Below are 17,895 nucleotides of genomic sequence, written 5' to 3' on the forward strand. Positions count from 1 at the left end.
CGCTGAAGGAACCTTTCAAGTGAGAAACAAGGAAGGCTTGAGCTCCTCAAACAAAAAAAAAGTCTGGACAAACAAAAAAGAGAATAGTTGGAAAGATGGTGGCAAGGAAAAATATCCACCATGCTCTCACTGCAAGAAGACCAATCACCTGAAGAGGTATTACTGGTTCAGGCTAGATATTTAGTGTAAAGTTGTAAACAATTTGGTCATATAGAGAAGGTATGAAAGAATAAGAGGCAACAACAACAACAACAACAACAACAACAACAGAACCATATTCAAGCTTAGGTTGCTAATGAAAGTCAAGCTCAGGAGGAACATTTGCTCACTACCTCTTGTTTTGTTTCAAGTAGCAACGTCAACAAGAGTTGGTTAATTGACAATGGTTGTACAAACTACATGACGTCAGATGAAAGCATCTTTAAGCAGATTGGCATAAGTTGCATTTCAATAGTCAAAATTAGAAATGGTCAGTTTATTGAGGCTAAAGGAAAAGGAGATGTGCTGATCAGCACTCTAACAGGTACTAAAATAATTACAGATGTGTTTTTAGTTCCTGAGTTAGATCATAATCTCCTTAGCATTGGTCATTTACTTGAGAAGAAATACAATGTTTTTTTTTAAAGATAGATGTTGTACTATATTTGATTCACTGGGACAAGAAGTTGTGACAGTCTCAATGAATGATAGAAGTTTTATGCTGGATTGAAACTTTGTGGCCTTGAGAGCTTATACCAGTTCAATGGATAAATCACATATTAGTCAAATAGATTTGGTTGAAAAGATGACTAAAGTTGAAAATGAAGTTGAAGATGAACACTTTGATGACCTTTTTATTAAAGGCACAAGACCTATTATTGAAGCTTACCATAGATGTGATTTGTCATTGTTAGAGCATGCAAATTTTAAAGAAGTTGCATGAGAAACCAAATCGATGTTTGCAACATGGAAGCCAATAAGGAGTGTTAGAAATTGGTCATCCATACAGCAGCTCACTTGACAAGATGCAAAAGTGCATGCCAAAATAGAGGACAGTGCAAACCAAAGTGGTTGACAACCTAAATGTAAGCCAAAATGGCGGATGGTCCAAAGTGCAAATCAAAATGACGAACAGTGCAAGCCAAAGTGGCAGATAGCCCTGTAACACTGACGCTTGACTTGATCTCCAAATCCAGGTATGGTATATCACAATGTAAGACCATTTGGGTTTAACAAAAACACTTTGAAAATTTTTAAAAGTTTTGAGGTCTCGACGTATACCTTAGTATAATAAATAAAATAGTAATACGCTAATAGAAATGTGTTTAAACAAACATCTGGCAGAGGCCTTATAAAATTTTATAGGGTTATATAAAATGTAAGATGAGTTATTCCTATACAATAGCTTCAAGTGCATCATTGGTGGTTAAAACAACATTCAAAAATCATTTGGCGTATAAGCCAACAATACAATCTCATGAAACATAATATATTAGATTAAGCACATACATCAAGAGTTTATAAAGATTCTCATTAAATTGTATCTTGACAAAAGTGGTAGAACATATACAAGTCGATTACTAAGTAGATCTATACGCCAGCCCCAAAAGGTCATGCATGATACAAAAATTTGACAAGTAGCTCACTATTAACAGCAACTTTGGCGTAGTCCTTTAGAACAAAATTACTTCCATCTACCAACACACCTGAGAAGGAAAAGATAACAGAGTAAGTTTATATGAACTTAGTGAGTTCCATAAATAAAGGAAATACAACAATATACAGAGATATTTCTGGTAGACGAGCATTTATACCCATGATAAAACTTAACCTTTCAGAGAAGTTTAGTCGTACTATTCACAATACGCCCAATGACATTCACATATCTCAGACAAACCCAACATGCCAAATTAACAAGATACATTGGCGGTCACTATCTGCCAACTTAACCATAAATTACACAACTAAACGATTTACACATACAACCCTAAGTGTAGTATATTAGTCTAAATACACTTGTAATTTTTCTGAACAGATTGATTAATAAAATTATTCATGAATTAAATTAATATACTTTGTATTATTGTCCTCACATGGTTTTTGCAATCAAAGAAAAATAGAAGCAAATGTTGCTCATTGGTTGTCTGAATGTTTAACTTATACTAAGCAGTATTACGTGGTCGAATTGTAGTACAAAAAGACAACTTGTATTAGTAGACGAACCTAAACATGTCCTTAGTCTAATAAAAAATGAGCAAACCGATTGAAAGACTAATATGTCCTCTATCAAGTCCAACTGGGGAGATCCCTTATCTTGGGCAACGGAGTGGATGATTCCTAAAAGATAGAGACATAGATGTAACTGACTAGACTAACAATACATTGGACAGAACCCAAGCAGAATAGATCCTGGATCTGTTTATGGATTTATTCACTTGTGGCGTTCATATTGTGGCATACCTAAATCCTGAGTGAATGGTGGACTATGTATGCTTGACTCGTACACTTTAGTGTAAGTAAAAGCTTGAGTTCAAATAGATAAGGAATCGAAAGATGGTGCGTTGGGTGTACGACTTTTCTAGTATGTAGCGTCATTCACAACAATGGAATTTATAGCCCAAAACATGGGTAAATGAATTCCTCCCATTGTCAGTACATGGTTGGTGAAAAGTAAATGTGGCCACGGGTCGTCTGTCTTTGTGATGGATGACTTGATCACTATTTGATAGTGATTGAATTTTCATGAAGGAAGATGTAATGGTTACCATGAGATAAAGTAGGATCATATTGAGAGAATGGATATTATCTCAAAGAGATCAATGATATCCTATGAGGGTAACACACTAATGACAAGGTCGTTGGATAATCACTAAGTACTTGCTTTCGTAATGGTATGTCGTTTGGGAGAGTTTAGTCACGATACTATAGTGGAATGACTTCCTGACTAAATGAGTTTATAATTAATAGGCGAAAAGTCGCAACTTAATTATAAATCATTTGAGCCTCAACTTCATATGTCCAATCAGTCCCTCTGCTAGCTCATTGAAACTAGAAATGAAATGCGTGTTTGAATAAAAATGAACAGAATGAATAGAAAAAGAGAAATGGGAAACATTTAGGAATGATCATGGTTTTCTCCAAAATGGAGAAATGGAATTATTTGGAAATGAATGTAGGTTTCAAAAAATGAAAATGAAAATTTGCAATCTTATATAAAATTACTTAAAAAATGATGTAAGAATGAGTTTATGTTTTTAGACTATTTTGAAGCCCGAAAATGAAACTAAATCATTCGGTCATAGTGAACATGTTGAGTTGTAACATATTGAACTAATTTTCTCAAAATTTTACCGAGGGTAAAGTCATCAAAATTTTATTGAGGTAAAATTGGAGTAAGAAAATTATTTAATGTGTATATATTAATGTTTATTTCAAGAAATAGGAAAACTGAATCAGGTTGGATCATAATATTACAAAGTACTAAGTCAAAAAGGCCCAAGAAGTACTCGTAATTTGACCCAAGGTGAGAAAGGCCCAAAACCCCTTATATAACATGAAGAGGGTAGCAACTCTAGTAGAAATACAAGGATGAGTTGTTCACCCCTCTCCTACTTTACCTAGGATGTTGTTTTTCTATTTATAATAAACATCTACAATTTTATGAGGGTTCTACATTCTCTTCCTATAAATAGATAGCATCGGTAGAGCTATTAACAGAACTTTTGAGATATTGTTATTCTACCGAAAAATAGAGAGAATTTATTCTCAACTTATATACATTTTTTTCATAATAACAGTTTTATCTATTTCTATTAAAGAAGAGAGAATTTCTATTTTCAAACCAAAAGGAAACCTTTTTCTAGTTTTGTGTTTTGATTCAATTGGTTCGAGCTCACACTCGAAATAGTTCATGGTATGAGAATAGTAGAGAAGATTGTTTGATTAAAATTCAGAAAACATCAAGGATCCGCTTATCCAAAAACACAGGTACGAATTCGGTTAAGGTTTATTGCTATAAATATCACAAACCAAGTTGATTTTTAAAATTTTAATTTTTCACTGTGCAAGAAAACCGTTTTTAAATTAAATTTTTTTCAACAAACACATCCTTGTGCCAACCTCAAACCTAGAATTCAGAATCAGAAACATATCGATCAGACGCATTCATATGCACAAACATCATTAACTCCTCATATCATTTATGTTCATTTAAGCATGTTTTCTTGTGATCTGCCAGTTCGGTTTGCAATATAGTTTTCCTACCGAAGGCATCACAAACATAACTTATTCTCCTCCATCACACATCATAGTTCAGATATAGATGATACTGAGCTTGTACAGCAAAGAGGGTGTACATCGACATATGAACAGACCAATTAACCAAACACCACAAAATTACATTATTATGAAGAAATACTTACCTTGCACAATTTATATCGCAAAATAATTTGTATCACATGAAAGTAAGAAGGAACTCACTAGAAAATCTAACACAATAATCTACTCAGTAAGTCCTTTCCCCTTGTTGCTTAAACCTTCGTTAGCTTATTGAGCTAAAAGAGAGACAAATAGATCTATAGATCATCAAACTATTAACATTTGACATGCATGCATAAATCGGTAACATGCAACATAGTCGATAGCATGCAACCCAGAATCAGGAAGTTTCCTTCCTCAAGAACAATTCTAAAATCTATGCATGCATTACTATAAACACATAATTTTCTCCGATAATTACTTAAGGGTTACCATAAATTACTGATAATCTGGCATTAAAAATAGTGTTAGCTAAATGCTAGAACTCCTCGCTACTGATTCTAACTTGGAATTTCTAAAGCTTCAGCGAAAACGCAAGGAAGAAGAAGAAGCAAAAATAAAACATACAAACATGCTAGTTTGATATCCTTATATAATAGAAATATCCAGAAAAAAACTTAGTGGAATGTCAGAAGATCCCATTATCACTCTAGAAATTCAAGAAGTATTAATTAAGTATCCAATTATCTACACTATCCTAGCTCAGTTCTAACTAAATCTCAACTAAGCTATAACATCACTTATTACGTCATCTTAACATATACTAACCACAAAAACATACATATCGAACTGTGAATTAACAAGTTCACCTAAAACATCTAAGGTTGGCGAATAACTTAATAGAAGAGTCCGCCAAACCTGGAGTTCGCCAAATGGCAAATTCCACAGAATACGCCACACACAACCAAAAACAAATACTTTACTAACTTACTCATTTTCTTCTATTAGCGTAGACAACTATACGCCAAACAATAACTTGATATAATATTCGTCGACCGGGTTGTTACAATCCAAGAACTTGCAAACGTGGCGTGTAGTCTTTCCCAAGAGTGTTCTCATAGCAATGTAGTTTTCTTGTTCATGGATTTCCACGAAATCCTTCATATACCTTGACTTTCATTATCAGAGTTTTACTTAAAGAAATTTTACAAAAAATCTGATGAGGCGCTAGTTCAAGGAGGGGTATCCCTATTGTCGGAAAGGTAGATAATGGTCTTAGTAATAGAAAAGTAGCATGAGAATTTGAAGCTACTACTAAAGAGAAACATGAGGCCTTCATGAAACTTAAGGAAGCGTTTCTAGTTGAAGGGGAAAAAGTGGAGGACTTAAAGACAAAGTTGGCTGCTTCACAAAAAATAAGTTGGAATGTTGTAGGCGAATAAAGTAGATGCTTTGCAGAAGATAGTAAACTTTGAGGGTAAGGTTGTTGCTTCTTCTCAATAGGTTAAGGAGTTGAAGAAGAAGAAGAAGAAGCATTATCGAAGGAGGTGGAGGAGCTGAAAAGTAAGTTAGCTTCTCTGTTTAAAGCCAAAGGAGTCACTCATTTTGAAGCTAAAAAGTGATGCATGGTGAAAGAGCATTGTTAGGCCCTTGACATTCTTTCCGATAAGGCCCTAGAGTAGTTTAAGAGAAATATCGTAAATATTCAAGCGTCGAATTTGGTGAGCGTTCAACTGTTGCACGAGCCTTTCAATCCTTTTAAGGATTGCCTTGTAGTTGTTCAGGACAACCTGAGGTCCATTAACATAAGAAACCCTTTGACATTGAATGAGAATCCTAGAGGCAATAAATGTTAAACTCTAGAGCTTTTATCCTTGCCCCGTCTCCTATGTCTGTTTCTGAGGAGACTACGCCTTCTAGCGATGATGTCCTTACTAGTTCTACCCTTGTCAGTGTTATTAATACCTTCCACACTCCTCTTGTGCCAAGAATAGATCATCTCGCTTCTCCTTAGCCTTTTTATTTGTAACTTTTGTTTTAGTTCCTTTATTTTGTATCCCGTGTTGTATTGAATTCAATAGTAAATAGAAGTTCGTTTTTTGAGCCAGGCCTGCTCATCCTATGCTACTCCCTACTCTTGTTCTTCCCGTTCTACCTAGGTAATCCTTTTGCCCAGCTGCTAATGAAGTTGTATCCTTATGCCTCGATGCTACGTTCACCATGTTTGGATGGCCCCTTAACTCACGAATATTGCATGATTTCCTATTGTTGGTTGTATTTTTTTAAGCAAGAGCTTAAGTTGCTCCTGGAGTTCAATGTACTGTTGCAGTGTAGAGTATTATTCCGTACAGTGGGGCTCTCAGCCCCTTAACGCAGTGGCTATTGGTTATCATTAGTAATATTAGGTTGATTTGGATAGTTTTGATAACAGCTGGGCGGTTGCTTTGCTTAAAGCTGTTAGTAGCATTCTCCTTAACCAAATGGTTAGCCAAACCCGCCGTGAGCAACATAACCTTAATATTTTGCCACTACTATCATAATCGTACTGGTAATACTCCCCTAATCATATTAGTAATCTCCATACCCGTACATGCCAATTCGCTAATTCCAGAGGCCAATTCACTTCAAGAAAGGATCAAGATGAACAGTTGCACGGAACACCGAAGAAGTAAACAACAATGAACGGTTCCTGATTACAAGCAATCACAATCCAATTGACAGAGAGAGCACAATTCAGCAAAAACCAAACCAACAGTGTCTATAGTTTTTGAAATCAAAAGGTGAAATAAGTAAAAACACGAAGCATCACATCGGGGCTCTATAGGCTCTCAAGCCATCATGCCATCTTTAAGTAGTGCTTTATCAGTCAGAATCCTCGTAAACTTCTCCATCGGATAGCTCATCGAATGATCTTATGTCAAGCTGATAGCGGAGGATACCTCCAATGCCACCGAAGCCTCTGCAAAACTGTGATCCTTCTTGGGATTTGTTTGTGACGAATTCAAGAGAACAACCAAAGCGCTTGTACTCGTTGGCAAACCATTCGAGTAAGGGCATTTTTTCTTGAACTTCCAACTCTGCAGAGGTTTCAGGATCACGGAAGTTGCTCTGATCAGCCTCCTGCTCCTTATTCAGGTGTTTTATGATAATTTCTCCGGTTGCACTGTGCTTTAGCACGTACCTATTGATCTCTAGATTTTCCCACACAATAAGGGTTTCTACAGCACCCATTTCCAGAGCCTTCAACGTATCATCTATGCCAAACACATACTTTCCAGTATCCTGGCTTATCTCCTCAAAGTATTTTCCAATTAATCGCTTTTCTTGTATAAACTTCACATTCGACAAGATTTCAGCAGACAACTCAATAGCTTGATTAAAACCGTTTTCACCTCCATAAGACACATCAACAACATTCAAAATCTTGGCTTGTAAACGAGGATCAAACATGTCTGACTGACTCAATTCAGTCTTGAAGTCAGCTGAACCAGCCAGTATCAGCCCAGCAACATTGGGCTGACTGGTTGCAGGATTAATAAAGAACTGGGTGGCCAGTTCTGCAGTTTTTCTCACATAGTTGTGCCGTTTCTCCATTCTCAAACGAGCAAATCGAAGGGCTGACTGTCCTCCTCTTCCATGCTTCTTTGGTAGATCCACAGTGAACTTATGAAGTACCTCTCTTGTGTTTCCACTTAACGTACCAAATAACGTGCCATTACCATCCATGACTATAAATCCAAACTTGTCATCAGACTCTAAAAGCTCATTCAGAGCTTCAGTATGGAACTTGTTATCACAGAGGTACAAAGATGCATTTATAGGTTTGAAAGGTTCAAAGTCAATTGTCACCTTCTTTTCCTTGCCATCTTCAGTAACAATTGTCCCAGTGTACAGCACCAGCCCGTTGGGGGGAACCTTATTATAGAGCTTCAACCTCTGTTGAGCAGAAGTAATGGCAGCCAACACAGACTGACGGTTGACCCTACTTTTGATGTTCGATGCAGTTCCAAATTCATCACCTAACATCTTTGTGACACGGGATATTTGATCACGAGGAGGCATAATGAGGGATATCATGCTGGTCCCATTTCCCCTGGCAGATTCTAGTGCCTTGATTAGCTTTTTTATTTTCCAAATCTCGATGTTCTTGTCAGTTTCATGACCATCTGCCATTGTGTCTTGTGAAGAAGAAGAAAACGACCTGTAAACAACACATACAAAAAAGGCATTGAGACGCTGAGTTATTTGATTAACACAGGAGAGAGGCAACAAGAAAATGCAATTAGGCTTTAGCTGGTAAAGAAAGATAGAAAATAAAGGCTGCTTCATAAAGATGAAAAAAGTGAAAATAGATTATCATTTTTTCCCCACACTGCTTGGTAAGTTGGTATGAATGAAAAATGAGAATAATGAAACCGAAACCATTTATTGTTTTACAATTATACCCCTTGTATATTAAGATTAAAAAGTACATTTTAAAAATACATAATTTTACTCCCACCACTTTATTAATTTTCAGGGCTTTCAAAACCGGATCACTGCTCAAACCGATCAAACCAGCAATTCCTAGTCCGACTGATTAGACCGGTACAACTGGATTGTTTGGTTCAATTAAATAAATTATTAAATAAATTATAAAATTAAAAATATTTAAAAAATAAAAACCAGTTCAACCTCTTATTCCTACCAATTCACAAGTCAATCGGTCCCACCCATTATTACCAGTTCAACCTCTGATTCATACCAATTCCCTTTTTCCAATTTAGATTAAGATTTGTTTTGATCATTTTTCTTTTAAGTTTTTTTTTTTTTTTTTGCCCTTTTCCACTCTCCTCCATCTACCCTTCCACTATTCAACCCTTGGTGCTAAATTCAAACACATGTCCATATAAACCTGGTGCATAGGCAATGATAATGGTGCAAATGGAGAAACAGGGTATTCATACATAAAACTGTCAGATTAGATATACACAGTAACACAGATATAGCTCAGAGAATAACCCCTATTGGATTAAAAGAAGGGGTGAGGGGGAAGGCCGGGGTAATATTAGTCAGTTAAGCGAATCCGTAGGCGCCACGTTAAATTGATTATTATCCAATCGAAATCATGTAAATTAGCAATACTCATGATCACGAAATGCTATTTTCATATATAATAAGTATAACCAAAAATTAAAATCCCACCTCAAACATATTATATCAATACCAATCCCAATCCGGATAAGATCAGAAATAAGGAAAGATCAGGCAGATTTATTTCTAATTTTATTATGGATTTACTATGTATTATCGTAAATTCTTATGAATAGCGAGATCCATAGGTGAAGTTGACATATTATCCTCCAAATTTTTTTAAGCATCAATAACAGATCGAAAGGCAGAGATGAGAAGAGAAGGAAAAGAAGATGGAATCGAAGATTTAGAGGCAGAAGAGCATACCTCTGAGTTACCGCCGCCTAAAGAAGCGAAAATGGAAGAAAGAGCCGCTGGTTTCTAGGGTTTTCCAGTAAACTTGCTAGCGCTATCACTTCAGCAGCTACCTCTAGTAGCAATTTTGTTTTACTAATAGCATTCCGACACCCAAAACCGCTTTTTTTTTAATTAATATATTTATTTAATCTTTTTACCTCTACACGGATTCATCCACATCTCATTTAAGCTCCCATTTTTTACTAAAAAATTATTTTTTGATATTTTAATGGAAGCTTTAAACTCTTTTACTCCCTTGCTTCAATAAATCTTCTGCTAAAGAAACTTTTTAAAAATAATATTCATATTGAGTTTTTAAAAAACTTACGGACTTTAAAATAAATAAATAAAAGAGCTGTTTAAGATAATTACCTCCCTTTTCCATTGGTTTTAATTCCAAACCCAAAGCTTAATCATATACATTTCAATAAATTTTCTAAAATTTAATGAACTCTAAAGCATTTTCTTTTTAGTCAATACATAAGGAGTAAGATGAGAAAATTATAAAGGAGAATTATAATTAATTATGTTTAAATAAAATTTTAAGTATTTATTAAAAAGTCCTTCAATTCTTTAATGTTTTGCTCATTAATGTTGTGTTAAATTGTGATTCATTGATGGGTATAGAATTCTTGCATTAATTGTGTATCAAATATTATTTCTTGAACAATTACAGCTGGTTAAATAAATGTTTTTTTTTACCGATAACAACAATTTATTTTATTTCTGATTATATATCACTAGTCAAATCAATCTAACCACAATTCTCGAATCAATCAACCTGATCTGAAGAACATTGACATTAAAGATTTTATGACGTGCTTATATACAAATTTATACTAACCATGGTTTAGATAGGCCCTGCATTGTTTAAATTGAATTTTATCATTCAAAATTGATTTTTGGATAACTTTTAAGACAGTTGAACCCAAAAAAATTGGAAATATTTCATTTCAACCAATGGGTGAAGGTTAATGTCAACGGTTCGCTGTCGGCTCGAATGAACAGCAGTTCTATTGATTTTAATCGACTGTGTTGTAGGCTTCTCCGTGGGTGTTGGGGTGTCCTCAGCTTTTCATGTGGAAGAAAGGGCTCTGTACGAGGGTCTGAAACTTGCCTGGGACAGCGGATGTTCGTTTGAGGTACATTGGACGTGAGCACAATAAGGTTGCGGATTTGTTGTCAGGAGTCGGTTCAGCAGAGCTTAATAGGCTTAGTACGTTTGATGCACCTCCATCCTCGGCTGTGTCTTTGTTGGCTGCTGATATTACATCAGTACTAAGCGTACGGAGCAGGAGTGTTGAATGTAGTCCAGCCTCGGGGATGTTCTTCGATTGGAAAAAGAAAATTGAAGAAATGATCAAGGCATGGAAACAAAGCGTTGGGGTAGACCGGGTGAGACACGTATGAAGAGGGCCAAAGACATATTATTGTGCTTCCTTGTAAAGATAGAAAATTCAGAAAATTAAAGGGCATCAAGTCGGTTGAATCACCACAATAAATGAGCTTATTATCATTGAGTGTCAAACTACCATGCCACAACAACAAACTAACTATTAAAATACTGACAAGCTAAAATGGTCACTGTTACAGTGGCCAACAAGACATTGTGACATGTTGACAATCTTACAAATACAGCATCCATGGAGATATCTCAAAAGGAAAATATTTGTTTCAACCCCTCAAGGACCAAAATCTGAGACCCTTTGTTGCTTTCTTCCTCAAGGTTTCTCCAAAATTGTAACATAAATGCAACAAAGTAGTCACCATTCAAGAAATAAGCAGTTTTTTCTAGTGTACTTGTATATGAGCAACATGCGGGTCCAAAAACTTTCAGCTTTTAAGGTGTTTATCGACCTAAGAATTCTCAGCTGCTGTGGAATTTGCTTCTGATGGTCCCACCATCTCTTGGAAGGCATCCACGTCAATAGTCATCTCTTCAATATCAGCCTCAACCTCAGTCATTATCTCATCCCTATCTCCCACCATAGATTCAACCCCATTTTGGACTGAATTAGACTGTAGTGGAGCTTCCTCAGTTGCCTTTTCTGCTTCCGGATTTGGCATCATTTCTGGGTATGGTTCGGTGCAGACTGTCAATGTGGAGGTTACCAGCAAATTCTACAAAGTATGAAAAGTTGAATCATGACTTTGGCACTAAAAGTGGAAAAACTGAAAATGGACAAGTGGTGAAAAAATTAAAAATCATTGACTAGCTGGTTTAAAGTAACTTTGTACTTCATTGAATCTTTGATCACAGAAAGCCCATATCAAATTTCTAATATCCTTTTGAATTTCCAATTTCTTCAGTGTTTTTCTTCTATTAAAATCATATTCAACTATTTGGAAACCATCCATGAAGCATACGACAATGACAACTTATCAAAGGAAACAGTACCACAAATTGATTTGGATTTGACGTAGTGGAGTAGAGATTTAGAGGAGAAACCAGAGCGAGACTGCAGCATTTAGAGCAATGTAGAAGAAACAACAGGTGTATATATAACTCAACTGAAAACTCTAAAAAAATGAAGGACACAACATTTATATCTAAAACCCTTATATTTCGAAAAGAAACAAAGCACTTTACCAATTAATGTCTTTCAGGAGGAGAATCATAGTCCTGTGTTGGATGGGCAAATAAGCAGCGGCGCTACAAATCCCATCAAACATATCTTAAGAGAAGAGAGTAATGGCCTTGTGACAAGCTGAGAAAGACGAGCAGGGTTGGCTGGCCAAACCCCCTTCTTTAGACCTTTCTATCCTGCCCTGCCCAAAGGCTTCAACTGACTTGACAAACTAGCCTTTCTTCTTTACTCCATCCAAAATTACTGCCACCATTGAAAGCTAGAGAGCTGGTTTAGCCTATTTGACTAGTTAATGGAACATTCTCTCCTAGGGAAACAAGTGTATATCCACTCGTTCGATTAGGGACACTACCCTGATGAGTTAAGCCGTATAACCTAAATGAGCTAAACCAGCCTAAATATGTGTAAACAATACAATAGAAAGGGTAAAATAAAATCCTAGAAAACTTATTCTCTTGACCGGCATATCTAAATCCTCCATAAAGACAACACTGGATAAATTTAAAGGGTTATAGGCATGACCAAACAAACTGAAAATAAAAAACTCTATCATCATTTATAGAAGGTCCAAGATTTGCTCTCATTGGAATTAACACAATTCAAATCTCTGAAGCTTCCGATTAATGTGTAACTAAATAATAGGAAATTTATATTACCATACCTTTTCTAGTGCTAGGGCAAGCTTCGATAGTTTTGGATAGATGCTTCTTGCATCCAGTAGGATCTGTTGAGCATAACATTTGCACAAAATAAGTGAATGCTGTAAATCAACAGACTATAAACAAGCATACTGGCATATTGGTTCTATTATCCAAAAGATGGAGAAATTGATGGTATGCTAATTAAGATAAATAAAGAACTGTAAATCTAGCATTAGTATAAAGATTTTATTCAAAAGAGGAAAAAAAACTGTAAAGAAAGTTTATGCAATATTTACTTTTATGTTAGGGTTTAGTATCTTACTTGGTTTTCCCCATCCTATTAAGCTTTATTTTAAGTTTACTTTGATAATTTTTTTGTTGATTCATGTATTTTCAAAAGCCTACTTGAATAGGAGTTCTAGTTCTTTTAGGATTAGGTGGCCATAAATATTCATGCACTCTTTCTATTAAATTACATATCATTGTGAGAGATATTTCAGCATTATGGCTATTGTGATTTGAGATACTGCTGAGCCATTAAAGATACTGAGTTGGTTAGGGAATCATGGCTCTCGATGGAAGAGGGTACCATATCTTAGCCTCCATCAATTATCCACTTATTGCTAATCAGTTTAGTTGGTAGTTTAACACTATAGCTATACCCAAAGATAAAAAAGTACTAAATGCAAATAAACAAAACCAACCTAGGAAGAACTAAAATAATAGTAAAAAGACTATTAAAGAAGTAAATGAAGAATGAGAAAAATAGAAACTATATCATCAAACCGTGGTAAAACTTAAGGAATATAATACAAAGAAATCACCTCACAGAGTCTTTGAAGGGTAAATGGTGGGCCCTCAATAAAAGAATGAAGCTCTGCAAAGGGAAAAAATGAATTCTAGAACAAGCTGAAACTACAAATCACAAATAAAAAATTGCTTCACATAATCAAATGGACTCTAAATGCAAAATTTACTACACAAAATTTACCAAAAATGCAAAATACAAGAATCATCTCGGCTTTCAATTATTGTTTCTCATCCATCCCACCATAAATACAAATATGCATGTTAGCTATTACCATTGCTCCTTCTTGTGACTCCAATATGACCACTTTACCCCTTAGTTGTGGGAGGTAGTTATTCAATATTTATTAAAGGTAATAGGAACTGCTGAAAACCTAGTAGTTAACACTTGATCTAACTGATAAATGGGAGTTAAAACATCCAAAAGACAAAAGAATTATTATTTTCTATTTTCAAAAAGCTGGAGAGAGAGATCAAACTATTCTTTACTTAATCACCTATAATCCAGAATTTGACTCCAGTGCAACCACCACTTAGTACACTTCCATCCCTTATAACATTAGGTAATACCTCCTGGGGGAGTCACTAAATAAAGAGGAAATTAACATGCGTCTACAAGAATACTCTTGCTATTTTTCAGCTAAGAATAGAATGAGAGAAATATTTAAAGGCATCCTTATGAATATCATCAGAAGCACAGCAGCTCAAACTGCGACTTCAACCTGGTCAACAAACTCACATCTGGCAACAAGAAACACAGGTCCACCCATTGCAATTGTGAATGTCTGGGTAATTTTAGAGATTGAAAGCAGTAATGTAAGAATGGAAGATATAAGAATGGGGTTATTTAGGCACTTTTTGATGATCTTGGTCCCCAACACAGATAAAAGTAAAGAGAACTTGTGGCTTAATGCAGCAGCTAAACTGAAATTGTAAGAAATGATAAACGATGGTAATATAAAATTAAAAAAAAAAAAAAAAACAGAGGTTCTCAAACCAGAACAATAATAAAAGTACACCAAACCTCAATAACTCTCCAACAAAAATAAAAAAGAACTTCCAAATATGAACTAGTTTCTAACTTCTTACACTAAAGTAATTTCGAAAACCAACAAGAAGCAAGATGACCACATCCTTGGATCATACGTCTTATCCTTTAATCTCCTAAACTATACTCAAGTAACCAGAGGAAGACATTCATGAATTAACTTAAAAGTACTTATTTTAACTTTAACATTTCCCTTCATTTCCTCTCTGATTGTTCTTGCAAAATTCTTCTCATATTCTAATGAATGTTCCATGTTTTTTATTTCATAAAAAGTTTGCTGCTCTATCAAAAAGGGCTACTGTCATTGATTTCTTGTTTGCATCCGAGCTCAAGTAAAAGAGCAAATGCAATACTTGAGCATAAATTCATGTACTGCTAGCATGCTCATATTTCCTCATAAGCAATGTTGCTAAGTTTATTTCTCCTCCTAAGATCACATGGACACTTTAATACCAACCTTTTTGTTCACATTTTGGATACATAAAAGAAAACATAGTGTGGAAAGTACCTTCATTTAGCCGTGTAACCAACTCTAGGTTAGTTTCACCTAGTGAAGCATTTTGTTGCTCAATCGTCATTTTTGCCTCAGGATACTCTGATAAAACCTTTATGATGCATTAGTGAAATAAGTAAGGGTCTAATCTAAATGAAGAAATACTGCCCAAAAAGAAACTATCAGATTTCATAATAATAAAAAAGAGCAATAAATCTATTACAGGCCTAAGTTAAGCAGTAAAATCCAAAACAATTATATATTATTGTCAAAGAGATAGAGAACATGAAAATAACCAGTTTCAACTGAAAGGATAGCATGCTCTTCAGCTTATCCCAATTATGCCTGCATTAAATATAGAAAACAAGAATTACACTAAAATCTGTATTTATTCTCTTTCATATTCCCATAACAGCTATAGACAACAAATGCCAGCCAAAATTAAGTAAAGTATCACAAGTATCAAGTTTTGAGATTATCTAATCTTCCTTTCTATCACGTGATTCTAGAGACAGAAACAAACTTAAGCACGACAAGGGAAGAACACATTTTTTATATACAAAACTTCTGAAGTTGCTGGCTAAGAGAACCTATCAATCTGAAGAAGTGTTCTTCCATGAAACAAGGGGTGGCTTTTTTTATTTTTTTTTCTTTGTTGAAGTTAATAAAGAAAAAGGGAATCAGAGTGGCCAACCCCTACTAAATTTGTATGAATCAGCAATAAGTTTTCATGGGTTTACGACATTGAAAGATATGAAAATACCAAACTCATAAGTAAATACAAATCAAGGAAAAAGAAAATTCCCATACCAAAATTTCCCAGTAGCGGCACTAACTTGCAATACGCGCCTAACTTCTTCTCCGTCTAGTTCTTCTTCTCGATCAGTCTCAGGGTTCGACTCCGTGCCTCTAAAATCACAACAAAATGTAGTCCATCATTCAGTCAGTAGAAGAATTCGACAACCCAGTAACAAAAAAATAACAAATAAAGAAAAAAATCCAAAAAAAAAAAAAAACCCACCCATGATTCAAAACAAGCTCTTGCTCGTGGTCATTGCCAGTGGAAGAATTTTCAGTGACAGAAGAAGCCTCCATTCCTGCTTTAGATTGAGATTTCAGATTTCGGATTAGAAAAAAAATCTCTGCTCTGTTAAGCAAAGGGAAATGAGTAGACTGAGAGAGTACCCTTTGCCCTCAATTTTTTTCTTCACTTTTAGCAATATTACTATTGAAATTTAAAAAAAAAAAATCTGATAATTTAACAGACGAAAAGTTTAGGTAAAATTTCAAAATTAATCCCTATGATTTTTCTTTTTGAGCAATTTAACCTTTCCTTTTATTTTTCTTTTAGTAGAAAGTAACTGCCACCAACTATATCTACGACCTCGTCAACTTGATCACTACCTAGCAAGAAAAAGAAGAAATATCAGTTTCCGTCATGATTTTGTCAGTAAATTACCTTTACTTGACTGGATTGATAAATTGCTAAACCCTGACTCGTCAAGAAGCTACAACAACGGAAAAAGACAAGGCAATAAAATCATAAATGCCAATCTTGCATTTTGGATAAAAGAAAAAGGAAAGGCACCAATACCAAAAGGATGACATAGATGCCATGCATAAGAAGAATACCTCCTTTTCTCTGGACTCAGATTTTGTTTGCTTTGCCTGCTTCTCCAGCAAATAATCATCCAAAAGTTTACGCAATTTGTATAATGTTTCATTACTTAGAGTATCCACATCAATGTCAATCGGTTCCCCATCCATTTGACCAGCGCCAGAAGAACAGTGTTCTTTAAGAAAGTTAGAAATGTTTTCAGGCAAATTTTCCAACAAAGAGACTAATTCTGTGGCCAAATTATTCATCTCCTCGTCGGTCATGATCTCTCTAATGGGCTCTTCTTCTGCCTTGCTCATAGTGTCTTTTGGGGTTCTTTTTTTTTTTTTTCTTTTCCAAAGGTAAAAACGTTACTATTCTTTTCACAGAAGGTGAGCAATTTAGTTCTTTTGGCTAGGGAGAAGAAGAAAGAAAGGAGATGAAAGAAAATGGAATTAAAGTGTTCAAAAAGAAAACGTAGAGGGCTTAGTTTGCAATTTGATCTAAAATTTTCTGAAATGATGATATACCCAATTGTTAACCATTCTTGATGGTTGAGTGATTAAAGTCTAATTTTTAATTAAAATATATTTTAAATTAGATGCTGAGTTTACCAAATAAATTACTTTTAGGCTAAACTATAAAAATAGTTATTTTTGTTTGCCTCGGATTATATTTTAGTCATTTATGTTTGAAATGTTACGCTTTACTCACTTACGTTGTTGTTTTGTTACGAAGTGGTCACTCTATCGTTAAGCTTCGTTACCTCTCTAACGGCAATCCTTCGTGGCAGTTCAAATGGGTTTAAAATTCCGACTTAGATGTCCAACTGAGACGAGAACAGATTTTTAATTAATTAAAAATTTTAAATTAATTACACATTGAACTGAAAAAAAAGAAACCGTTTGTCTCCTTTTTCTTTTCCATTTTGACTAAAAAAACTATTCTTATCCCAGTTGGAGATTCAAGCTGGCATTTAAAACCCATTTGAACTGTCATGTAAGATTGTCGTTAGG

General features: G+C 34.9%; 2 protein-coding genes across 3 annotated transcripts; both read right to left on the bottom strand.

Annotated features, from left to right (window-relative positions):
* Positions 1-6,884: 6,884 nt before the first annotated feature.
* Positions 6,885-9,844, bottom strand: LOC105801246 (eukaryotic peptide chain release factor subunit 1-3). The gene is made up of 2 exons (XM_012632569.2): positions 9,676-9,844; positions 6,885-8,437 (listed from the first exon to the last, which is right to left on the bottom strand). Exon 2 carries the CDS (start codon positions 8,407-8,409, stop codon positions 7,099-7,101), a length of 1,311 nt encoding a protein of 436 aa, XP_012488023.1. The 5' UTR covers positions 8,410-8,437; positions 9,676-9,844; the 3' UTR covers positions 6,885-7,098.
* Positions 9,845-11,189: 1,345 nt separating this feature from the next.
* LOC105801231 (uncharacterized) lies at positions 11,190-16,537 on the bottom strand. Of its 2 annotated transcripts, XM_012632562.2 has the most exons (8): positions 16,468-16,537; positions 16,304-16,379; positions 16,093-16,191; positions 15,579-15,627; positions 15,298-15,394; positions 13,759-13,811; positions 12,955-13,017; positions 11,190-11,826 (listed from the first exon to the last, which is right to left on the bottom strand). In XM_012632562.2, exons 2-8 carry the CDS (start codon positions 16,375-16,377, stop codon positions 11,563-11,565), a joined length of 699 nt encoding a protein of 232 aa, XP_012488016.1. In that variant the 5' UTR covers positions 16,378-16,379; positions 16,468-16,537; the 3' UTR covers positions 11,190-11,562. The 2 variants fall into 2 exon arrangements, with proteins under 2 accessions (XP_012488016.1, XP_012488013.1); XM_012632559.2 differs by having other exon boundaries at positions 16,304-16,508.
* Between the last annotated feature and the right edge of the window lie 1,358 nt (positions 16,538-17,895).

This window comes from Gossypium raimondii, chromosome 7, assembly GCF_025698545.1.
Source record: "Gossypium raimondii isolate GPD5lz chromosome 7, ASM2569854v1, whole genome shotgun sequence".
Lineage (NCBI taxonomy): Eukaryota > Viridiplantae > Streptophyta > Magnoliopsida > Malvales > Malvaceae > Gossypium > Gossypium raimondii.